The sequence below is a fragment of the Oncorhynchus keta genome, chromosome 2 (genome assembly GCF_023373465.1).
Source record: "Oncorhynchus keta strain PuntledgeMale-10-30-2019 chromosome 2, Oket_V2, whole genome shotgun sequence".
Taxonomy (NCBI): Eukaryota; Metazoa; Chordata; class Actinopteri; order Salmoniformes; family Salmonidae; genus Oncorhynchus; species Oncorhynchus keta.
Genome location: NC_068422.1, coordinates 70,259,696 through 70,286,165, shown reverse-complemented (window position 1 = coordinate 70,286,165; position 26,470 = coordinate 70,259,696). Strand labels below are relative to the sequence as shown.

Below are 26,470 nucleotides of genomic sequence, written 5' to 3'. Positions count from 1 at the left end.
CTGAACAAGGCAGTTAACCCACTGTTCCTAGGCTGGCATTGAAAATAAGAATTTGTTCTTAACTGACTTGACTAGTTAAATAAAGGTAAAAATGAAATAAATATGCTTTAAAAAAAATATATATTAAATAGACAGGCTTGGACAATTAGTACAGTTATGTACCTAAAGAGCCAGAGACCAAATGACGAAATATCTCTGACTGAGGCCTAGGTACACGCCAGAAAACATTAGGCAAATACTGTCACAATGGTTTAAATGTCGTTGTTTTTTTGCATAAAGGAGAACATTGTCAACCGAATGACTCATTATTAGAAAACTTGATGTGTACACTTGGGACCAGTCAATCGTTAATTATCCTGCCCTACATTCTCTGCACTGTTCCAGTATAAGAAGCACCAATACTTCTTCCCTCATGACATGTTTTGGTTTATGTTCACGATGTTGATGCCATTCTTTTTGCGTTGATGACACTCTTTATCTATGATAGAAGACACCTACTCTCATAGTCACAATTTGGAGAACAATAACGCATCACTGGATTGATTTAAAGCTGCAATATGTAACTTTTTGGGTGACCCGAACAAATTAACATAGAAATGTAAGTTATAGATCTGCCATTCTCATCGAAAGCAACACCAAAGCCGTGTTTCCATTGGCACTTTGAATTCAACCCAGGATGGGCTGGCCTTGGTGGTATAGCTCAAATTAAATTTCCACTCCCCCCAGAAATGATAAATGATGTCATGTTGCAAGGTAGCCAATATGTGACTGCAGCTGGCTTTGCTGATGTTGCGAGCCTGCAAGATGTTGGAAGTGCCAGTCAACCATGTATTTAGCTTGCTGACGTTTGCTAACTAAACGTTAGCGTTGTTAGCATAACTAATAATTCCTACCTTGCTTGCCATGGTGTTGGCTATTAACTAGCTAGCAAACCAGGCGATCGGTTTGATATGATGTAGCTAGCTTAAATACGACATGTCCAGCTAAAATTCCTGCTAGCGTGTTTCAACTCTGATTTGGTAGCTAGCATTTGAGGGCTGTTAGTTATCATTAAAAGTTTATTGTGTTAGTGTACAAATGAATAAAGGATCCAGCTTTAGTGGTAATTTGTGTTATGTCTAGCTACTGCAGTACCACTTGTTCATGTGCTAGCTAACAGCAACAAGCCCAGACAAGCCAGCTAAACGTATCCGCAACCAGCAGTGATCCACTTGGTGGTTGCATAGTAATGGCGTCACCAACCCGAATTCGAATCGAGCTGGCGCCAGTTGTGAAACTGGAAAATATATTTCACAGCGGTTTAGATGGTACAATGATTCTCTACACTATTCTTGCTTATTTTGTAACATAAACTGAAATTAGGCAAACTGTTATAATTTTAGGAAATGGCAGAGCACCTTAAATGATATGAGCTAGAAATAAACTTAATTGTAGCTACACACATTCCCTTTTTACTATGGCAGTTTCTAAAACCCACTGGATGCCATATTGCAGAGCAGTGACACAGTTATAGAATGATAATAGTGGGGCCTATTTCAGCATTTCCCCTCAGCACATCAGCATGGTTATTTATTTATTTGTCAGTTTTAGTTTGACTTGATAAAAATAGTGATATGACTGTTCATCAGAAGTAATCACATCTGTTCTGCCCACAGAATTGTAGTAGTATTGAAATACGCCTACATCATGGCACTATTCTCTCAAGCCTGTATTTGAGATGTCAAAACCTTGTAGGATATATAGTACCATGCACTAATAGGAAATCAATGCTTAATCACTCAAAGGTTGTCTAGGTGTTCATTCTTTGAATGATTTTTTATGTGTTTATACAAATGGCCATTCTTGTCAGCACATTAGGGTATTTTCATCCCATTTGGAGTATGTAATGCTGTCAATGTTAGCAGTGCTGGTTGGTTCATACGGCATTAGAAGAACCCCTGTGATTGGGATGAGGATGACATCTTAGCTTCTCAGAAGGCCCAATCATAGCGGCAATGTATGAAGCACTGTGCCCGCTTACTCAAAGCTGTTCGCTTTTTGTTTCTTGGCTAACATGTTGGCAACCTTTTTTTGTAGAGACATGAATGTGTAACTTCCTGTTCTGCAGTTCATTGCACTGTTTTCTGCTATTATTGACTGGTAGAAGTACTGCATAATGAGTTCCGATTCACCCCACAATTTGAGTCACACCTTGCACAGAACACATTGACAAACCTGCACTCTAAATAGAAAAAGCTAAATTAGGTAAAGGTTTGGGATAGGTTTAATCATTTGTGTCCTTGCGTAGGTGTTAGATTTGGTTTTTCAGCAGCCATTGCTGAAACTGTGTGTCGATGAGCTCAAGATAGGTCTGCGTTGTGCTCCTCAAGGAATGAATTAAAGCAGTTTCCCATAAATGCCCTCTCCTCTGAAATGTCTCCACCTTGGTGCCAGGGGGGATTGATTGCCAAGGTGGCTGTCCTCTGAGGCTGCTGTGTGTCATGGCGCTGCTCGCTCTGTGGCACAGGGACTCATCAGTGGCTCACAGGGGGAGCCTCAGAGGATCATGGGTCGGGGCTTTGGTTCCCTGGCAGCAGTTATACTTTGGAACCTAGGGAGGGGGCATCTCAGGATGCCCCCATCCCCACCTCCCCCCTAGCCCCAGTTCCCAGAAGTCTCCACCTGTGGCATCCTCTTCCTTCTCTTTGCTCATGAGATGGAAACACAGTCATGATACACAAGTGTTTTCATGAATACTGTATCAGGTATTTGTTCAGTGCTACTCTCAATGTTTGTTTTCTTTAGTAGGCTAGGCTACACATTGAGGGCTCCTGGCCAGATACCATCTCCTGTTGTCTAGTCTGTGAGGTGGATATCATGCTTTAATGGTAGTCAACTCAGGGCTACACAAACCCTTGAGTTGTGGAGGATTTGTGAGGATTTGATGATCCCTAGTGGTTGACCCACTCAGGGTTTCGTTGCAGTTTGAAGACCAGCATCCACACAATCCTTATGTTTCCTGCATGCCTCAATCTACTTATGGGTCACTGGGGTTTAATATGCATATGGAGAATTCCAGCAGAAAGTCAACATGAGAAAGTAATTTTGTTATTTTAAAGTGAAACCAACATGCCAATATTGTATACACTCCCCCCAAGGGGTACTATAGACAAACACATCAAACGTTTAATTTATATTTTGTTTGTCCATTCTGTGAGACATTTTAAAGTTGTGGTTTTGCATGCAAATGTAACATCCATAACTATGGAATTACTCTTGTCCAAATAATGGGTGGGGGAAGTGGCTTCCACCCCAGGCACTCACTGACTGACTGGGTTTTGCAGTAGGTTTGCATTCTAGTGTATGCTCATGAACACACCAAATTACACTCTGCACTACTTTCCAGGTGCAGGTTTTCACACACTTTATGATCATTAAATAAGCTAATAGTGCTGCATGCTCATGTGTGGTGTTGTGTAACATCAAGATCTCAGGGTCAGCGAATGGAATGCAACAGCCCGGATAGTATTGCAGTATTTGCTGTAGCTACGGCGAAAACACTGTGACCTGACCACAGTTGCTGGGTGCTTTTCTTTTTCTTTGCCTGAGATGTGCTAACATGGGGCCCTATAAAATCTGTAAAAAATGTTTGCCAATTCCTTTTCTCTCTCAAATTCTTTTCTCTTAGTTTTCCCAGGTTTCTGAAATGTTCCAGTTTTTGTCAGGTTTTCGCTCTCAATCAGAAGTCGACCGATTATGATTTTTCGAACGCCGATACCGATTACTGGAGGACCAAAAAAGCCTAAACCAATTTATCGGCCGTATCTTTTTTTTTCTTCTTTTTCTTCACCGTTTAAAAAAAAAAAACATTTTTTATTTATTTATTTGTAATAATGACAATTACAACAATACTGAATGAACACTTATTTTAACTTAATATAACACATGAATAAAAGTCCATTTAGCCTGAAATAAATAATGAAACCTGTTCAATTTGGTTTAAACAATGCAAAAACAAAGTGTTGAAGAAAGTAAAAGTGCAATATGTGCCATGTAAAAAAGCTAACGTTTGAGTTCCTTGCTCAGAACATGAGAACATATGAACGTTGGTGGTTCCTTTTAACATTCCAAGGTAAGAGATTTTAGGTTGTAGTTAATATAGTATTTATAGGACTATTTCTCTCTATACCATTTGTATTTCATATACCTTTGACTATTGGATGTTCTTATAGGCACGATAGTATTGCCAGTGTAACAGTATAGCTTCCGTCCCTCTCCTCGCCCCTACCTGGGCTCGAACACATCGACAACAGCCACACTCGAAGCAGCGTTACCCATCGCTCCACAAAAGCCGCGGCCCTTGCAGAGCAAGGGGAACAACTACTCCAAGTCTCAGAGCGAGTGACATTTGAAACGCTATTAGCGCACACCCAGCTAACTAGCTAGCCATTTCACATTGGTTACACCAGCCATTAGGTTTGTAGGGTTGAAGTCATGAACAGCGCTGTGCTTGCGAAGAGCTGCTGGCAAAACGCACAAAAGTGCTGTTTGGATGAATGCTTACGAGCCTGCTGCTGCCTACCATCGCTCAGTCAGACTGCTCTATCAAATATCAAATCATAGACTTAATTATAACACACATAATAACACACAGAAATACAAGCCTTTGGTCATTAATATGGTCGAATCCGGAAACTATCATTTCGAAAACAAAATGTTTATTCTTTCAGTGAAATACTGAACCTTTCGGTATTTTATCTAACGGATGCCATCCCTAAGTCTAAATATTGCTGTTACATTGCACAACCCTCAATGTTATGTCACAATTACGTAACATTCTGCCAAATTAGTTCGCAATGAGCCAGGCTGCCCAAACTGTTGCATATACCCTGACTCTGCGTGCAATGAACGCAAGATAAATTACACAATTTCACCTGGTTAATATTGCCTGCTAACCTGAATTTCTTTTAGCTAAATATGCTGGTTTAAAAATATATACGTCTGTGTATTGATTTTAAGAAAGGCATTTGGTGTTTATGGTTAGGTACAGTCGTCCAACGATTGTGCTTTTTTCGCAAAAACGCTTTTGTTAAATCATCCCCCAGCGTTGCATCGATTATATGCAACGCAGGACACGCTAGATTAACTAGTAATATCATCAGCCATGTGTAGTTGTAACTAGTGATTATGAATGATTGTTTTTTCTAAGTTTAATGCTAGCTAGCAACTTACCTTGGCTTCTACTGCATTTGCGTAACAGGCAGGCTCCTCGTGGAGTGCAATGAGAGGCAGTTGGTTTGAGTGTTGAACAAGTTAACTGTAAGGTTGCAAGATTGGATCCCCCGAGCTGACAATGTGAAAATCTGTCGTTCTGCCCCTGAACAAAGGCAGTTAACCCACCGTTCCTAGGCCGTCATTGAAAAGATGTGTGAATGTGTTCTTAACTGACTTGCCTAGTTAAATAAAGGTATATAAAAAAAATCGGCAAAATCGGCACCCAAAAATACTGATTTCCGATTGTTATGAAAACTTCAAATCGGCCTTAATTAATCGGCCATTCCGATTAATCGGTCGACCTCTACTCTCAACCAGACGTTTTAATAGAAAAACAACCATATTTGATGTTTTAAGAACACAAAAATGCTTAAAGCACACCAGGAGACAATTATTTGAGTCTGGGGAAATTTAAGATATTTATATTTTGGAATGTAATTACCCTTTTAATTCAAGTGAGCACCTAGCAAGAGAATGCTGTTTTTGTAGCAGACATGATGGTCGAGTTTTCTAACCAAATACTCATGATATCATTCTGCCAGGTAAGCATAGGCTACTTAGTAGTTAACATTAATTGAGAAAGGTGGAAAGGCTCTCCCAAACTATCAGACAGGTTTGAGTTAGCATCATCGCTAACAGCTACACAAAGTGGTAGACGCTCGCACCTCACACAGACGGGCATTCTCATTGCCTCTTCAGAAAGTTGCAGGAAATACAAATGACTGATGGTTTTTGTTCTTGTCTTATGATAAACTTAGGGAAATGTATTACTTTTCAATACATTTACTTGATTCCCTACTAAGTTCAATATGTTTTTGAATATTGTTGAATTCCGTTTTAATGTCTGGATTCGGTGACTCTGCCGTCATTCTCCGCATTGTGGATTTTATCGGGCCCGTCTAACAGTAAATACATGTTTTTGATGCTTAGAACAGAACCTTCACTTACTATAATGTGTGCTTGTGTCTTGTGGGTGCATTGTTATAGCCTATGCTACTATCTTATCGTTTGAGGCTTAGTCTTATTACATGAGGATTTTGAACATTCAAAGTGACTGGGAAATGTCCATGGCAGCCATTGTTGTCACCTCAGCTTGCTACATAACTTCTGAGTGATAGGAAGCAGGAGCACCACCACCAATCAGCCTCCACTACTGAGCAAACACCTATTGTTACAATGACAACTAGCATAGCCATGTCAGCAAAATAATTTTGACTGAACTCCCACACATCCGATTTGGTCACTTGTAACTTGCTGTTTGGACAGTCAGTATTCCAAAGCAGTTTTGAAAAACAAAACTGATTTGAGCATTAAAGCCTGTAGTGTGAACAATGCGTTATACCATAGACTTCATTGTTTTCAAACTGAGCCATGTCAATACACAGGATATTGCAGGCTGGAGATTGGCAATTAGTATGTCTTTTACACATTACTGTTTAATCAGTACGGCTTCATTAGGTCAACCATTATAAGGCCTCTAAAGGATAGTTTACAATGTCCAGTTCACTTTTCATTAAATAAAACATCTCATAAAGTGGGATTTTATTCTGAATCTTAGTTTGAGGTGTTTTACTGGTGGATCAAGTGTAGGAAAACACCACCCTGCCAGCTGTGTGCACGTTATACCACTCCACCACACCAAGAAGTAGGCCAATGAATGGAGCTAACATGCCTTTTTAAACAGATGGCTGCTTTCATAATTCAAAGGAAAGGACTTGAGGTGACTGCACTGAAGCAGAAGACATTTTACTCTGTCCTCCCCTTGGTGAAAGGCTTCTTTTTAAAAAAAAATAGAAACTGTGTAATTAGACTAGACAATTTTAGGAAAGGAGGAAGTGTGATAAATGAAGAGGGATGGAGAGGGGAAGTGTGATAAATGAAGAGGGATGGAGAGGGGAAGTGTGATAAATGAAGAGGGATGGAGAGGGGAAGTGTGATAAATGAAGAGGGATGGATGGAAAGGAGGAAAGTGGTGAGATTAGGCCTATATGAAGGCCTAGAAGCTTTTATTTCGGTAAGAGTTTCTGCTAGGCTAGTGTTTTGATGCCAGCATGCTTGTTTTTATTTACAAGATCTATATCAAAGGGATGCATGCTTAGCATTGGTTGCTTGTAGCCTGGTACCTTCTGAAGATATCGATAAGCGAGTTCTCCAGTCCATTCTGTTCCTGTAATGCCATTATGAAGATGTCTCCTAATCTCCCCACGCAGCCTTTCCAGCCTTTATCACTCTACAATAGAGAATTGAGCTGGAGACATTCAACTGGTCAAAGAGATGCTCCAGTGTTTGTTTCCACCTTTTCCATATTACCAGGCTTCATGACCTTACTTTGCTCATCAGTTTCCTTCATTACAGCATCAAGCCTAGCCAGCATACTGAGATTAGTCCCAGATTACCACCCAGTCTGAGTCATGCTCTGCCAGGAATGGATAATCAAACAAATGCTACATAACTGACTCAGCCCAAGGCCTCAATTAATTTGCTCTCAAAAAACAAACCATGGTGCACTGTTTTTGCCTACACAACCAGATAGCGAGTGCCCCTATATTACCACCACATGTAAATATTATCATAATACATTTAGCCCATATTTCTGTTCATAAACTCCATTGAAAAATAATGATCGCACTTTGTTAGTGTCTAACGTTTATCTTCTCTTGTTTCACAGAACTAGGTTAGTTGCGGTGCCGCCAATGGACCTATAGGAGCTGGTGGAAGTGTTGTTGGCATTGCCTCTGCGTGGACCAGGCAGCATGAAGAGCGAGGTGCCCTCTGAGGCCCAGGGTAGACAGGAGCACCTGAAGGGTCCGCTGGCCAACCCAGAGCCCATGGAGACAGCCAAGAGCTTCCCTGCCAACATGGAGGTGATCGGCAAGGCAGGCAGCGAGTTTGCACAGCTGTGTGCCGAGACTAGGCACCGGCCCCTGAGCCACACAGGGGCCCGCAGAGACCCAGACAGGGGCCTTCCCGGACGCAAAAAGCGCAAGAGCCAACAACCAGGGCCGTCGGACTGCTCCCTGAAGGAGGGTCGTGTCAGTGAGGGCTCTCTTCCCCTTCAGCGCCACCAGCCAGATCTCTTGGAGCGTCGCAGCGAGAACGAACGCAACCCAGAGTCCTCGTTCAGTGACTGTGCCTCCTCTCCCTCCTCCAGCCTGCGCTTCGGGGATTCGGATACTATGAGCTCAGAGGAAGAGGTGGAGGCTGGAGGGACGGGAGCAGCAGGGGGACCGCAGCCCGCACAGCAGGCGCCGGTCTCCACTACAGGGGGCGGGACCGGGGTGGGCTTGCGCACCATTCTGGGTCGGACTCGGGGAAGCCGCTCTCATAAGTGGGCACGGTTGGAGATGGAGCCGGTGCCGGTGCTGCTGAAGCGGCCGTGTCTGAGCGGGCGGCGGTCACTGCATAGGAAGCGGTTTGTGAAGCCTGGGCCCGGCGCCATCCAGCGGACTCAGAAGCAGAAAGAGCGCCTACTTCTCCAGAGGAAGAAGCGGGAGGTAATCGCTCGTAGGAAATACGCGCTGCTCCACAGCACCAGCAGCTCCAGTGAGGAGCTGACCAGCGAGTCATCCTCACCCTCGTCCACAGAGGCAGAGGACGAGCTATATGTCGACGTCAGCAGCAGTAGCAGCCAGCCAAGCAGCGCAGCGGTGGCCACAGGTAAACTCATCCTCCTTATGCACTCTGGTGCGTGCTTCAGACTTTTTCTCTTGCGCACGGGCACACACATTTTAAAAACTTTTTCTGAATTACACATTACAGTCGAGAAGGATTCAAACATTTTATAGGTCATGGAAAAATTAACACTTATGGATACAGAAAACACATCCTTCTCCATAAAGCTAAGCTACCCATGACTGCTGACAGAGGAGTACCTCGCTAGCTGCTTTGCCTTTGTTCTACGCAGGTCTGCAATCTGAAGGCCACGTACTGTCAACCTATGTACATGGCCGAAGATCCCAAATATCAGCACTACAAAGTTTGCACTGATAGCCAAGGCTGTTTAGACGTGACACAAGGGGCTGGTATTTCAGCAACTTCTCAGTAAAGGTCTGCTCCATCTTGGAGTCAAAAGAGTAACCCACTTCCTAAATGAGCACCCCCGCCCCCACAACAACAGAAGCTGGCATTTTGTGAGAAAAAAACACACACACAATCCCCATAGAGAGGAAAATTTTCATCACTCCTCTGACTCGGAGCTTGCAATGACTTATGACATGAAGCTGCTCTGACCAGGGTAAATTGTACTGGTCCTTACACTTTAATAATTTAGCAGACTCTCTTATTCAGAGCGACTTACAGGAGCAATTAGGGTTAAGTTTCTTGCTCAAGGACACTGACAGAGTTTTCACATAGTCGACTCTGGGATTCGAACCAGCGATCTTTCGGTTACTAGCACAATGCTCTTAACTACTAGTCTACCTGCCAACCCACAAGTCAGACCAGAGTCAAAGGAGTCGCTCACTGTTAAATAGCCAGCCAGAGTTAAATCACAGATAGACTCCATCCGTAGCACCGTTCACTCGTGTCCAACTGCTCTGTTTCCCAGCTGTCCTTGTTAGTATGGAGTGGGGGGGGGGGGTTCATGGATTCATGATGTTGCAGAGCCAAACATGTCATACTTTTGTCCACATTAGTCAAAGTCTGTGCATCTAGTCTTGCATCACACCCCGGAAATTTATTTGACAACATATGTAATGCAAGCTAATTTATGTGAATCCGCTTTGCTCAGAATTGAGACCAATTGATATTTTTAGCCACCGAGAAAAGAAGGAATGCATGAATGGCTTTCAGAATGTACATTTACAGTGTGTATGTACACAGCCTATTCCTACAGTTTTATCCAGTCTCACTGTAACTGTATTGGGGGGAATATATTTGGCCTCTGTGGGTGTTGTTCTCTGGAAATGAGATGTGTAGCCTAGAGGCCAAGCAACCATTACACTGGTTTTGTTCCATCTTGCTGAAAGATGTCCTACCAGGGCTATTTGAAGACACTCAGAATTGGGATTTCTTTCACCAGGCCAGCAGCTCTTTCTCTCTCACTCTAGCCAGAACTGTGTTTTGTTTACTGTCTCCCTCTCCCCTTTATTTGGAAAGACACTTGATTTGAAAGTGAACGTCAACCGAGTGCTCGTTACACTCTCAAACACACGACTCCAGTAAAATGTTATTTTATTCAGAGAAAATTATCCAAATAAAGCTCTCGTACATTACTCCTCTGATCGTGGAAGAGACCATTTTAATCCCCGAGCCAGGTTTGGTTTTAATCCCCGAGCCATATATTGATTGATGAATTAGCTCACAGTCAGAGCTAGGCTATTTTATGAACAAAGCCCAAATCACAGGACTAGGATGGGTGTGGGTGTGTCTGTGGGTGTATCAAATCAAATTTTATTGGTCACATACACATGGTTAGCAGATGTTAATGCGAGTGTAGCGAAATGCTTGTGCTTCTATTTCTGACAGTGCAGTAATAGTAATATCTTGTGAAATTGTTAGATTACTTACAACTAATATACACCTAATACACACACGTAAAGGAATGGAAAAGAATATGTACATAAATATATGGGGCGGAAGGTAGCCTAGTGGTTAAAGCGTTGGACAAGTAACCGAAAGGTTGCAAGATCGAATCCCCGATTTAAGGCAGTTAGGCCACTGTTCCTAGACCATCATTGAAAATAAGAATGTGTTCTTAACTGACTTGCCTAGTTAAATAAAGGTAAATGTGTGTGTGTGTGTGTGTGTGTGTGTGTGTGTGTGTGTGTGTGTATATGGATGAGCGATGGTCGGGTGGCATAGGCAAGATGCAAGACATGGTAGAAAATACAGTTGAAGTCGTAGGTTTACGTACACCTTAGCCAAATACATTGAAACTCTGTTTTTCGCAAATCCTGACATTTAATCCAAGTAAAAATTATCTGTATTAGGTTAGTTTGGATCACCACTTTATTTTAAGAATGTGAAATGTGAGAATAATAGCAGAGAGAATTATTTATTTCAGCTTTTATTTCTTTCATCACATTCCCAGTGGGTCAGAAGTTTACATACACTCAATTAGTATTTGGTAGCATATCCTTTAAATTGTTTAACTTGGGTCAAACATTTCAGGTAGCCTTCCACAAGCTTCCAACAATAAGTTGGGTAAATGTTGGCCCATTCCTCCTGACAGAGCTCATATAACTGAGTCAGGTTTGTAGGCCTCCTTGCTCACACGCTTTTTCAGTTCTGCCGACAAATGTTCTATAGGATTGAGGTTAGGGCTTTGTGATGGCCACTCCAATACCTTGACTTTGTTGTCCTTAAGCCATTTTGATACAAAGTGTGCTTGGGGTCATTGTCCATTTGGAAGACCCATTTGCAACCAAGCTTTAACTTCTTGACTGATGTCTTGAGATGTTGCTTCAATATCTGTTCGCTGCTCTGGCCCCCCAATGGTGGAACAAACTCCCTCACGACGCCAGGACAGCGGAGTCAATCACCACCTTCCGGAGACACCTGAAACCCCACCTCTTTAAGGAATACCTAGGATAGGATAAAGTAATCCTTCTCACCCCCCTTAAAAGATTTAGATGCACTATTGTAAAGTGGCTGTTCCACTGGATGTCATAAGGTGAATGCACCAATTTGTAAGTCGCTCTGGATAAGAGCGTCTGCTAAATGACTTAAATGTAAATGTATATCCACATAATTTCCCTTCCTCATGAGGTCATATATTTTGTGAAGTTTGTGAAGTGCACCAGTCCATCCTGCAGCAAAGCACCCCTACAACATGATGCTGCCACCCACGTGCTTCACAGTTGGGATGGTGTTCCTCGGCTTGCAAGGCTCCCCCTTTTTCCTCCAAACATAATGATGGTCATTATGACCAAACAGTTCTATTTTTGTTTCATCAGACCAGAGGACAAAAAGTACTATCTTTGTCCCCATGTGCAGTTGCAAACCGTAGTCTGGCTTTTTTATTGCTGTTTTGAAGCAGTGGTTTCTTCCTTGCCGAGTGGCCTTTCAGGTTATCTGAATTTATAGGACTCTTTTACTGTGGATATAGATACTTTATATAGATACCAGCATCTTCACAACGTCCTTGCTGTTGTTCTGGGCTTGATTTGCACTTTTAGCATCAAAGTACGTTCATCTCTGGTTCATCCTTGGGAAATTGCTCCCAAGGATGGACCAGAATTGTGGAGGTCTCCAATTCTTTTTCTGAGGTCTTGGCTGATTTCTTTTGATTTCCCCATGATGTCAAGCAAAGAGGCACTGAGTTTGAAGGTAGGCCTTGAAATACATCCACGGGTACAACTTCAATTGACTCAAATGATTTCAATTGACCCAAATGATGTCAATTAGCCTACCAGAAGCTTCTAAAGCCATGACATCCTTTTCTGGACTTTTCCAAGCTGTTTAAAGACACAGTCAACTTAGCGTATGTGAACTTCTGACCCACTGGAATAGTGATGCAGTGAAATAATCTGTCTGTAAACAATTGTTGGAAAGATTACTTCTGTCATGCACAAAATAGATGTCCTAATTGACTTGCCAAAACTATAGTTTGTTAAAAATAAATTTGTGGAGTGGTTGAAAAAAGTGTTTTAATGTCTCCAACCTAAGTGTATGTAAACTTCTGACTTCACCTGTACATGTGAGATGAGTATTGCAAGATATGTAAACTTTATTAAAGTGGCATTATTTAGATTGAGATTTTATAAAGTGACTAGTGATCCATTTATTAAAGTGGCTAATGATTTGAATCTGTATGTTGGCAGCAGCAGTGTTAGTGATGGCTGTTTAATGTCTCTAGGGTAGGGGGCAGCATTGGGAATTTTTGATGAAAAGCGTGCCCAAATTAAACTGCCTGCTACTCAGCCATAAAAGCTAGAATATGCATATAATTAGGATAGAAAAGACTCAGAAGTTTCTAAAACTGTTTGAATGATGTCTATGAGTATAACAGAACTCATATTGCAGGCAAAAACCTGAGAAAAAATCCAACCAGGAAGTGGGAAATCTGAGGTTTGTAGGTTTTCAACTCATTGCCTATCGAAGATACAGTGGGATATTGGTCATATTGCACTTCCTAAGGCTTCCACTAGATGTCAACAATCTTTAGAACCTTGTTTGATGCTTCTCTGACTTGGCTCTGACCTAACATAATAGTTTGGTTTGCTTTGTCGTAAAGCCTTTCTGAAATCTGACACTGTGGCTGGATTTACAACAAGTGTATCTTTAAAAGGGTGTAAAATTATTGTATTTCTGTTTTGAATTTGTCGTCCTGCAGTTTCACTGGCTGTTGACGAGGTGGGACGCTACCGTACCCTAGAGAGGTTAACAGCTTGATGACCTTGAGATAGAAGCTGTTTTTCAGTGTCTCTGTCCCAGCTTTGATGCACCTGTACTGACCCCGTCTTCTGGATGGTAGTGGGGTGAACAAGCAGTGGCTCGGGTGGTTGTTGTCCATGACAATCTTCTTGGCTTTCCTGTGACATCGGGTGCTGTATGTGCCCTCTGGAGAGCCTAGCGGTTGTGGGTGGTGCAGTTGCTGTACCCGGCTGTGATGCAGCCTGACAGGATTCTCTCGATTGTGCATCTGTAAAAGTTTGTCAGAGTTTTGGGTGACAAGCCAAATTTCTTCAGCCTCCTGAGGTTGAAGAGGCACTGTTGCGCCTTCTTCACCACACTGTCTGTCTGGGTGGACTATTTCAGTTTGTCCGTGAAATGTGTACGCGGAGGAACTTAACTTTCTAGCTTCTCCACTACTGTCCCTTCGTGTGGATAGGGGGGTGCTCCCTGTGCTGTTTCCTGAAGTCCACAATCTTCTCCTTTGTTTTGTTGACTTTGAGTGAGAGGTAGTTGTCCTGACACCACACTCTGAGTGCCCTCACCTCCTCCCTGTAGGCTGTCTCATAAATTAATCAATCAATCAATCACATGTATTTATAAAGCCCTTCATACATCAGCTGATATATCAAAGTGCTGTACAGAAAGAAACCCAGCCTAAAACCCCAAACAGCAAGCAATGCAGGTGTAGAAGCACGGTGGCTAGGGAAAAAGTCCCTAGAAAGGCCAAAACCTAGGAAGAAACCTAGAGGAACCAGGCTATGAGGGGTGGCCAGTCCTCTTCTGGCTGTGCCGGGTGGAGATTATTACAGAACATGGCCAAGATGTTCAAATGTTCATAGATGACTAGCAGGTTCAAATAATAATAATCACAATGGTTGTCGAGGGTGCAACAGGTCAGCACCACAGGAGTAAATGTCAGTTGGCTTTTCATAGCCGATCATGCAGAGTATCTCTACCGCTCCTGCTGTTTCTCTAGAGTTGAATACATTAGGTCTGGAACAGGTAGCACGTCCGGTGAACAGGTCAGTGTTCCATAGCCACAGGCAGAACAGTTGAAACTGGAGCACCAGCACGACCAGGTGGACTGGGGACAGCAAGGAGTCATCAGGCCAGGTAGTCCTGAGGCATGGTCCTAGGGCTCAGGTCCTCCGAGAGAGAGAAAAAGAGAAGGAGAGAATTAGAGAGAGCATACTTAAATTCACACAGGACACCGGATAAGACCGATAAAGGCCCCGTCTGACGATACCCCTGAACAGGCAGGATATAACCCCACCCACTTTGCCAAAGCACAGCCCCCCCACCACTAGAGGGATATCTTCAACCACCAACTTACCATCCTGAGACATAGCCAAGTATAGCCCCAAAGAATTCCGACACGGCACAAACCAAGGGGGGACGCCAACAAGCCCAGCCAACTTTCTTACGTAGGTATTCCTCTTGTCCAGATGGGATAGGGCAGTATGATGGCAATAGCATCATCTATGAACCTATTGGGGCTGTATGCAAATTGAAGTGTGCCTAGGGTGGCAGGTAAGGTGGAGGTGATATGATCCTTGACTAGCCTCTCAAAGTACTTCATGATGACAAGTGAGTGCTACAGGTGGCGATAGACATTTAAAAAACTGCATAGTTTCCTAAGGACTCAAAGCGAGGCGACCATCTCTGTGGATGTATCTGTGGGTATTGAAGGCTCAGTTTTATTTTTTTAAATCTTCAGTGTTTAAGCTCTGCATCTTTGTAGGTGCCAGGGGTAGATGCAGTGAGAAGTCCAGCATTTTCCATTCTTTTGACATAGCTCTTGTGTAGTGGAATACACACAACGAAGTTAAGCCCAAGGGTTTGCTGGAATATGACCCCTGGGCATGGCCAAGCCTGTTAGGATTTTTATACATTTACATAGGCTGAAAATGCCTGAAACAAAGAGGGCTATGTTCAAGAGACATTACAGTTTTTTTCCCTCTCATATTCATACGCCTCTTTAGGAACCTCTGAGGCCAGCTCTTCTGCAGTTACCATGAATATAAATGCTTTGATGGAGCTCTAATGTATGTGTTTCACTTTGAGACATCCAAATGAGGGTGTGCGTCGCTTGCTATAAAAGGCGCTATAGAATGGCCCGGTGCTGAACAAACATATTTCAAGTTTGACTATATATGCACATTTGAATTTCCTGTTGAGTAGCAATAGCACCTTCCCTCCCACATATCTCAGTCTTGCGCACAGTCATTATTATGAAGCACATTCTCTTTGTTCTACCGAGGTCACTCACTGGCTCCTCTCTCTCACACCCCTGAGTCACCCTGACCTGTGAATATGTGTGAAAAATAGACTTTGTACGCAAGGTGGGGAGGTACTGCTGATGGGGGGGGGCTAACCGACCTCGCACCAAAAGGGCATGTGTCTCCGCTCTATTACCAGGAGCGCCAAACCTGGCAGCCCAGAAACCTGGCCTCTTCCTCGGTCTGAGCTGCAGGTGTCTGGGTTTATGCACCCTGCTTGTCCTCCCACAACACACCACAGTGAAGCAGGGTAGAGCAGCACAGCACGCCTGACAACCACCTGCTGTTTCCCGGCTGCACCGCTACAACACAAGCCAAAGAACACCATTTTTCAAGGAACTCTTAATTTTCCATTCCTGCCTGACTCTTTTTCACCTCTCTGAGTTTAATGTCTTCATGTAGCTAAGCTGTAATAGTGTTTCCACTCAGTGGCCCTGGGGAAGGATCGAGGGGGTCATGGGGCAAGGCTGCCTCTCTCTCTCTGTGTCTTTTGCTATGGGAAGTAGGTGGGTGGAGAGGACTGACTCAAGTACTGAGCTCTAATCCCCACTGTAGCCTGCTAACAACAAGGACTCTGAGGAGAAACTATGCCATTGTTCAGCAGAAGAGACGCGGGGGGGAGGCAGTCAGTAGCGATGGATCTCTATTGGCCAGAGGAGGGGATGAATGTAATGTACATAAAAAGGCCCAATCACAAAGCTGCCTATTCACAAGACTTGAAATACATGGACATGACAGGAGTGTTTTAGTATTGTAATTCCTGTATTCATGTCACAATATAGACATATGCCATGCAATAGGGTACGAAAATCATGACAGTTCTATATATTACATTTCTATCTGCAATTGACCATACTGTGTGTTATGCCAAGCTGCATACACCCCTGAGGTCATAATCTGCCTTCTCTCAACTGCAAAATGGAGAATGCAGACACTACACACTGAAATAGATCTCTATTCAAAGCTAGCAACCAGGACATTACTCTTATTTGTCCATGTCAATCGTCACATCGGCCATTGTTCACTGTTTAGATGTGAGGTCATATATTCTTCTTATTTACATTTCCTAAACCAGGAAGTGTTTGTGTAGAGCAGTATGTTTCATGAGGGAGAGAGGTAGCTAGGTTAGGAGAGGGTGCTTAGCAGCAGCACCCAGTGGACCACTGCAATAGAACTCACTCAGGGGAGTGCTGATGTTCACGAGAGCAACAAGCCACTGCTCACTACACACAAACAACACAGCATCTATGAGGCAACACATGGCACAGTTGAACCTAATGTTAGAAAATAATTTCAGTATAGTAATAATACACTGGATGAGAATGAGTTTAGTTTTTGAACTGTAAGTTTTAATCTTGTAAAATATGTCTGTAGATTAAACAGACAGTGAGTATAAGGGCCACATTTAGAACAAGCTGTTTGGGATAGTGTGACAAAAACAACACGCCTCTTGCCTTCCTGGTTGTGATGAAATGTTAAGTGTATTGAACACACTCCAGGCCTCTTCCTGACAGTTTAAAAAAATGTTTTTATTTCACCTTTATTTAACCAGGTAGGCAAGTTGAGAACAAGTTCTCATTTACAATTGCGACCTGGCACTACAGTGAGGCCAGGTCAGGCATGGCTGAAATGAGAACTGGAACGAGAGACCGTGGACAGGGGACCAATCAGAGTGCAGATGCAGAGATTGCACAGCAAATCCTGCAGACAGTGGAGAGCAGAGCATCATTTACTGACCTACATTTAACAAAGGCCCAGTACACAGACTGTTAGCCTGCACAACCACACCACAATCACTATTCATTTATACTGATACTAATACTCATATTTAGCTTTGTGTGTGTTTCTCCCCTGGTGAGGAAGAACCACCAGAAGATGCTGGTGGAGGTTGTTTATGTTGCTGCGTAACACACATGCGCTGATGTGTTGTCAACCAGCCATCTTAGCAACAGAGCCTGCTATATACAGCAACAGACATGTACAGTATAACCTCTCTGGAATTAACTGCGTACTAAAATGGCTGCAATTTTATTTACGTAAAGAGAATTTCTGGCCACTTTATATGACTACAGTCCAAGGTTCTCACGTAGCAAAGAGTCTCATTTGATCATTATCAGTTGAACAATGTTTACATCAGGACTTACAGGTCAAATTGCTGGATGTCTCCCCCCAGTATACTCTTATCTTTTTGGATGCCTAGTCACTTTACCCTGCCTTCATGGACATATACTACATTACCAAAAGTATGTGGACACCTGCTCGTCGAACATCTCATCTCAAAATCATTGGTTATTAATATGGAGTTGGTCCCCTCTTTGCTGCGAGAACGGCCTCCATTCCTCTGGGAAGGCTTTCCACTAGATGTTAGAACATTGCTGTGGGGACTTGCTTCCATTCAGCCATATAAGTATTAGTGAGGTCAGGCATTGATGTTTGGCGATTATGCATGGCTCGTAATCGGTGTTCCAATTCATCCCAAAGGTGGACGATGGGGTTGAGGTCAGGGCTCTGTTCAGGCCAGTCCAAGTTCCTCCACACCGATCTCGACAAACCATTTCTGTTTGTACCTCGCTTTGTAAGGGCCTTCCCCAAACTGCTGCCACAAAATTGGAAACACAGAATCGTCTAGAATGTCATTGTATGCTGTAGTGTTAATATTTCCCTTCACTGGAACTAAGGGCCCTAGACCAAACTGTGAAACAGCTCCAGATCATTATTCCTCCTCCACCAAACTTTACAGCTGGCATTATGCATTCAGGCAGGTAGCGTTCTCCTGGCATTCGCCAAACCCACATTCGTCTGTCGGACTGCCAGATGGTGAAGCGTGATTCATTACTCCAGAGTAGAGGTCGACCTATTATTATTATTATTATTATTATTATTATTCAACGCCGATACCGATTATTGGAGGACCAAAAAAAATCTGATGCAGATTTTTTTTTTTACATTGATTTTTTATTTGTAATAATGACAATTACAACGATACTGAATGAACACTTATTTTAACTTAATATAATACATCAATGAAAATACATTTTGCCTCAAATAAATAATGAAACATGTTCAATTTGGTTTAAATAATGCAAAAACAAAGTGTTGGAGAAGTAAAAGTGCAATATGTGCCATGTAAAAAAGCTAACGTTTAAGTTCCTTGCTCAGAACATGAGAACATATGAAAGTTGGTAGTTCCTTTTAACATAAGACTTCAATATTCCAAGGTAAGAGGTTTTAGGTTGAAGTTAATATAGTATTTATAGGACTATTTCTCTCTATACCATTTGTATTTCATTAACCTTTGACTATTGGATGTTCTTATAGGCATTTTAGTATTGCCAGTGTAACAGTATAGCTTCCGTCCCTCTCCTCGCCCCTACCTGGGCTCGAACCAGGAACACATCGACAACAGCCACACTCGAAGCAGCGTTACCCATCGCTCCACAAAAGCCGCGGCCCTTGCAGAGCAAGGGGAACAACTACTCCAAGTCTCAGAGCGAGTGACATTTGAAACGCTATTAGCGCACACCCAGCTAACTAGCTAGCCATTTCACATTGGTTACACCAGCCATTAGTTTTGTAGGCTTGAAGTCATGAACAGCACTGTGCTTGCGAAGAGCTGCTGGCAAAACGCACAAAAGTGCTGTTTGAATGAATGCTTACGAGCCTGCTGCTGCCTACCATCGCTCAGCCAGACTGCTCTATCAAATCATAAACTTAATTATAACATAATAACACACAGAAATACGAGCCATTTGTCATTAATATGGTCGAATCTGGAAACTATAATTTCAAAAACAAAATGTTTTTTCTTTCAGTGAAATACGGAACCTTTCGGTATTTTGTCTAACGGCTGGCATCCCTAAGTCTAAATATTCTTGTTACATTGCACAACCTTCAATGTTTTGTCATAATTACGTAAAATTCTGGCAAATTAGTTCGCAATGGGCCAGGCTCCCCAAACTGTTGCATATACCCTGACTAGCAACTTTCCTTGGCTTCTTACTGCATTCGCATAACAGGCAGGCTCCTCGTGGAGTGCAATATGAGGCAGGTGATTAGAGGGTTGGACTAGTTAACTGTAAGGTTGCAAGATTGAATCCCAGAGCTGACAAGGTAAAAATCTGTCATTCTGCCCCTGAACAAGGCAGTTAACCCACCGTGCCTAGGCCGTCATTGAAAATAAGAATGTGTTCTTAACAGACTTGCCTAGTTAAATAAAGGTGGGGGAAAAAACGGTCAAATCGGAGTCCAAAAATATCGCCCCTAATTAATCTGCCATTCCGATTAATCGGTCAACCTCTACTCCAGAGATCGTGTTTCCACTGCTCCAGAGTCCAATGGTGGTGAGCATTACACCACTCCAGCAGACACTTGGCATTGCTCATGGTGATCTTAGTCTAGTGTTAGGCTGTTTGGCCATGGAAACACAATTCGTGAAGCTCCCGATTAACAGTTCTTGTGCTGATGTTGCTTCCAGAGGCAGTTTGGAACTCCGGAGTGAGTTCAGGGGCAGACAATTTTTTTTATGCGCTTCGGCACTTGGCTATCTTGTTCTGTGGCTTGTGTGGCCTACCACTTCGCGGCTGAGCCATTGTTGTGCATAAACATTTCCACAATAACAGCACTTACAGTTCACCGGGGCAGCTCTAGCAGGGCAGAAATTTGACGAGCTGACTTGTTTGGGAAGGTGGCATCCTATGACTGTGCCATGTTGAAAGTCACTAAGCTTTTGGCCCCCGAGTGGCGCAGCAGTCTAAGACACTGCATCTTAGTGCTAGAGTTGTCACTGTAGACCCTGGTTCGATTCCAGGCTGTATCACAACCGGCCGTGATTGGGAGTCCCACAGGGCGGCGCACAATTGGCCCAGCGTCGTTAGGGTTTGGCTGGGGTAGGCCGTCATTGTAAATAAGAATTTGTTCTTAACCAACTTGCCTAGTTAAATAAATAAAGGTTAAATAAATTAAAAGATTGCATGGATGTGTGCTCGATTTTATACAACTGTTAGCAACCACCGTGGCTGAAATAACAGAATCCACTCATTTGAAGGGGTGTCCACATACCTTTCTGTGTATATATAGTTTATCTGGTACTCCCTGTATATAGCTCCACAGTGATCTGGTACTCCCTGTATAAAGCTCCACACTGATATGGTACTCCCTGTATATAGCTCCACACTGATATGGTACTCCCTGTATATAGCTCCACATTGATATGGTACTCCCTGTATATAGCTCCACATTGATCTGGTACTCCCTGTATATAGCTCCACATTGATCTGGTACTGGTACTCCCTGTATATAGCTCCAATTCTCAAATTCTCCCACTTAAAAAGATGAGAGAGGCCTGTAGTTTTCATCATAAGTACACTTCAACTATGACAGACAAAATGAGGAGAAAAAATCTAGAAAATCACATTGTAGGATTTTTAATGAATGTATTTTCAAATTATGGTGGAAAATAAGTATTTGGTCAATAACAAAAGTTTATCTCAATACTTTGTTATATACCCTTTGTTGGCAATGACAGAGGTCAAACGTTTTCTGTAAGTCTTCACAAGGTTTTCACACACTGTTGCTGGTATTTTGGCCCATTCCTCCATGCAGATCTCCTCTAGAGCAGTGATGTTTTGGGGCTGTTGCTGGGCAACACGGACTTTCAACTCCCTCCAAAGATTTTCTATGGGGTTGAGATCTGGAGACTGGCTAGGCCACTCCAGGACCTTGAAATGCTTCTTACGAAGCCACTCCTTCGTTGCCCGGGCGGTGTGTTTGGGATCATTGTCATGCTGAAAGACCCAGCCATGTTTCATCTTCAATGCCCTTGCTGATGGAAGGTGGTTTTCACTCAAAATCTCACGATACATGGCCCCATTCATTCTTTCCTTTACGTGGATCAGTCGTCCTGGTCCCTTTGCAGAAAAACAGCCCCAAAGCATGATGTTTCCACCCCATGCTTCACAGTAGGTATGGTGTTCTTTGGATGCAACTCAGCATTCTTTGTCGTCCAAACACGATGAGTTGAGTTTTTACCAAAAAGTTATATTTTGGTTTCATCTGACCATATGACATTCTCCCAATCTTCTTCTGGATCATCCAAATGCTCTCTAGCAAACTTCAGATGGGCCTGGACATGTACTGGCTTAAGCAGGGGGACACATCTGGCACTGCAGGATTTGAGTCCCTGGCGGCGTAGTGTGTTACTGATGGTAGGCTTTGTTACTTTGGTCCCAGCTCTCTGCAGGTCATTCACTAGGTCCCCCCGTGTGGTTCTGGGATTTTTTCTCACCGTTCTTGTGATCATTTTGACCCCACGGGGTGAGTTCTTGCGTGGAGCCCCAGATCGAGGGAGATTATCAGTGGTCTTGTATGTCTTCCTTTCCCTAATAATTGCTCCCACAGTTGATTTCTTCAAACCAAGCTGCTTGCTTACCTATTGCAGATTCAGTATTCCCAGCCTGGTGCAGGTCTACAATTTTGTTTCTGGTGTCCTTTGACAGCTCTTTGGTCTTGGCCATAGTGGAGTTCGGAGTGTGACTGTTTGAGGTTGTGGACAGGTGTCTTTTATACTGATAACAAGTTCAAACAGGTGCCATTAATACAGGTAACGAGTGGAGGACCGAGGAGCCTCTTAAAGAAGTTACAGGTCTGTGAGAGCCAGAAATCTTTGTTTGTAGGTGACCAAATACTTATTTTCCACCATAGTTTGCAAATAAATTCATAAAAATCCTACAATGTGATTTTCTTTTTTTTTCTCATTTTGTCCGTCATAGTTGAAGTGTACCTATGATGAAAAGTACAGGCCTCATCTTTTTAAGTGGGAGAACTTGCACAATTTGGTGGCTGACTAAATACTTTTTTGCCCCACTGTAGCTCCCCATTGATCTGGTACGGGTACTCCCTGTATGTAGCTCCACATTGATCTGGTACTGGTACTCCCTGTATATAGCTCCACATTGATCTGGTACTGGTACTCCCTGTATATAGCTCCACATTGATCTGGTACTGGTACTCCCTGTATATAGCTCCACATTGATCTGGTACTGGTACTCCCTGTATATAGCTCCACATTGATCTGGTACTGGTACTCCCTGTACATAGCTCCATTCTTGTGTATTTTATTCCTCTTGTGTTAAAAAAACAAACTTTTTTTTACTCTGCATAAATTGGAAAGGTTCGTAAGCAAGCATTTCACTATATAGTCTATACCATTTGTATTCATTTAACAACCCTACCTGCATGTACATAATTATCTCAATTACCTCGACACCGGTGCCCTCGTGCATTGACACATTGACTCTGTACTGGTACCCCCTGTATATAGCCTCCACATTGACTCTGTACTGGTACCCCCTGTATATAGCCTCCACATTGACTCTGTACTGGTACCCCCTGTATATAGCCTCCACATTGACTCTGTACTGGTACCCCCTGTATATAGCCTCCACATTGACTCTGTACTGGTACCCCCTGTATATAGCCTCCACATTGACTCTGTACTGGTACCCCTGTATATAGCCTCCACATTGACTCTGTACTGGTACCCCCTGTATATAGCCTCCACATTGACTCTGTACTGGTACCCCCTGTATATAGCCTCCACATTGACTCTGTACTGGTACCCCTGTATATAGCCTCCACATTGACTCTGTACTGGTACCCCCTGTATATAGCCTCCACATTGACTCTGTACTGGTACCCCCTGTATATAGCCTCCACATTGACTCTGTACTGGTACCCCCTGTATATAGCCTCCACATTGACTCTGTACCGTAACACCCTGTATATAGCCTCCACATTTACGCTGTACTGGTACCCCCTGTATATAGCCTCCACATGGACTCTGTACCGTAACACCCTGTATATAGCCTCCACATTGACTCTGTACCGGTACCCCCTGTATATAGCCTCCACATTGACTCTGTACCGGTACCCCCTGTATATAGCCTCCACATTGACTCTGTACTGGTACCCCCTGTATATAGCCTCCACATTGACTCTGTACTGGTACCCCCTGTATATAGCCTCCACATTGACTCTGTACTGGTACCCCCTGTATATAGCCTCCACATTGACTCTGTACCATAACACCCTGTATATAGCCTCCACATTGACTCTGTACTGGTACCCCCTGTATATAGCCTCCACATTGACTCTGTACTGGTACCCCCTGTATTTAGCCTCCACATTGACTCTGTACTGGTACCCCCTGTATATAGCCTCCACATTGACTCTGTACCGTAACACCCTGTATATAGCCTCCACATTTACTCTGTACTGGTACCCCCTGTATATAGCCTCCACATTAACTCTGTACCGTAACACCCTGTATATAGCCTCCACATTAACTCTGTACCGTAACACCCTGTATATAGCCCCGCTATTGTTGTTCACTGCTGCTCTTCAATGATTTGTTTTTCTTATCTCTTACCTTTTTTCTTAATTTTTCTTTTTTTGTTATTTTCTTAACTGCACGTATGGTTAAGGGCTTGTAAGTAAGCATTTCACTGTAAGGTCTACAAATGTTGTATCCGGCGCATGTGACAAATAAATACAATTTGATTTGGCGCATGTGATGAATAACTTTGATTTGACTGTGTTGTGTTCCAGGTTCTCTGGATGAAGACGTGGTGGTGATCGAGGCGACTCCTGCACCCCCTGTCCCAGCCAGCGAGGAGATCAACGTCACCTCCACCGACAGCGAGGTGGAGATAGTCAACGTGGGAGATGGCTTCAGGTGAGCACCTTTCCCTGTCTCCTCTCTGAGGAGATCAACGCTGTACAGAGCTAATGAACCACAGTGGAAAATCGAATGAAGTGACATGGTAAAGTACTTTGGCTGTGAAATTCTCTCTCTCGGGAGAAAAAACATCCATCTCAATATTTCCCCCCATCTTTAAGCTGTGAAAGCAATCTAAATGGCACCGGCCTTTATTTGTGTCCTGAGACAGCCTGGCCCTGCAGTACAGACAGTACTTTATCCTCGTGGCTCTGTCAATATAATCACAGTCAACTGTGGTGTGTCTAATAGAGGCTCGCTGGGCCTGGCTTCTCATCAAGTGTCATAACATTTACTGAGACTGTCACATTGTGCTGGGGTAGTGCTTTTCCAGGATACCTCAGAAATGCAGTGTAGGCCCTTGGAGTGCTATTTGGCCCCTATGGAGAAGTTGCTGGTATCGCTATGGCATGGGAGATAATGCACATCTGGGATTGGCTGTGAAGCTGGCAGGCTGCAGCATTGCACTGCCATTCCACAGCTCTCCCAGCTGTTGCTATCGCTGTCCTCTTCAAGGGCAAGGCGTCCATACAGTAATACCCCAGCTCTCTCACCACTCTCCATGAACAATCTAACGAGAGACCCTCTGTTCCCCCAGGGCATTCTCATCTGACCCTCAGTTCTCTCTGATCCAGGTCCAGTTACATCTGATCCCCCTGTCAGATAACTCCAGGTCTAGTTTGAGGGTTTCTCTGGTACAGTCTCTGATCTAGAGAACCAGGACATTAGATCCAGGTGGATTTGCTTTTCTTCTCGCGGCACGATCTCCTGAACCGATATGATTACTTAAACATGGGAAATAAATGCCAGCTGGTTACAGGTTACCAGGGCTTTTGGCAGGCTTTGTGAAGTGGGTACCCAGAGTGTAGTCTTTCTCCGTAGACCTAGGCCTACATGATTTCTCTATCTGACTCATGTGGGATGTCTTCTGAAAATCCTCTCTGCCATGACCTGAGGAAAGTTGATCTCATTCATTGGGATTTTAAAGCAGTGCCAGTGTGAGAGCGCTATGTTACAGTATATCGGTACTGTTATAGTGGTGTTCCTCTCGGATTTGTTTCTAGTTGTCTCCCCTCGTCTTTCTCTCCTTGAACCCCTCTCCTCTCTTTAATTGTTATTGAGGTGTATTGGTGCATAGCGCTGACAATCATTTCCACCAGCTTGATTCCATTATCTCACCCTCTGCTGCCAGAAATAGCAAGGCCTGTGAATTTCACTCCTGCCAGCAAAGTCACTCTGTCAACCCAAATGAATTGCTCTCTGTTTGTGATATGCGTTGTCTCTTGTGAGACAAATGAGCAGAATTCCAGCAGAAATTCTGCTCCGGCAATCAAATGGTCAGTTTCAGTTACTGTAGCGTTTATCTTGTAGAAAACGTTTATACATGCCAGCAAAGCCACAACACAACACTAAACAACACATTTATTGCACTATAACGGTGACAAACGGTGCCCACAAACTGTTAGTGCTTTCGGAAAGTATTCAGACCCCTTGACTTTTTCCAAATGTTTTTATGTTCGAGCCTTATTTTAAAGTCGCTAAAACATTTTATTTATTTATCTACACACAATACCCCATAATAACAAAGCAAAAACAGTTTTTTTTTTGAAATGTAATAAAAAATGTAAAAAAACAAATGTCTTATTTACATAAGTATTCAGACCCATTACTATGAGAGTCCAAATTGAGCTCAGGTGCATCCTATTTCCATTGATCATCATTGAGATGTTTCCACAACTTGATTGGATTCCACCTGTGGTAAATTCAATTAATGGGAGAAGGGCCTTGGTCAGGGAGGTGACCATAAACCTGATGGTCACTCTGACAT

The 26,470-nt window shown here is 43.2% G+C and overlaps 1 protein-coding gene across 1 annotated transcript in view; it reads left to right on the top strand.

Annotated features, from left to right (window-relative positions):
* Positions 1 to 26,470, top strand: part of LOC118381431 (E3 ubiquitin-protein ligase Arkadia-like) — a 54,045-nt gene that overhangs the window by 1,237 nt on the left and 26,338 nt on the right. Inside the window, 2 exon segments of the mRNA XM_052481867.1 lie at positions 7,922 to 8,910; positions 24,474 to 24,600. Coding sequence (XP_052337827.1) covers positions 8,007 to 8,910; positions 24,474 to 24,600 — 1,031 coding nt within the window. The 5' untranslated portion in view covers positions 7,922 to 8,006.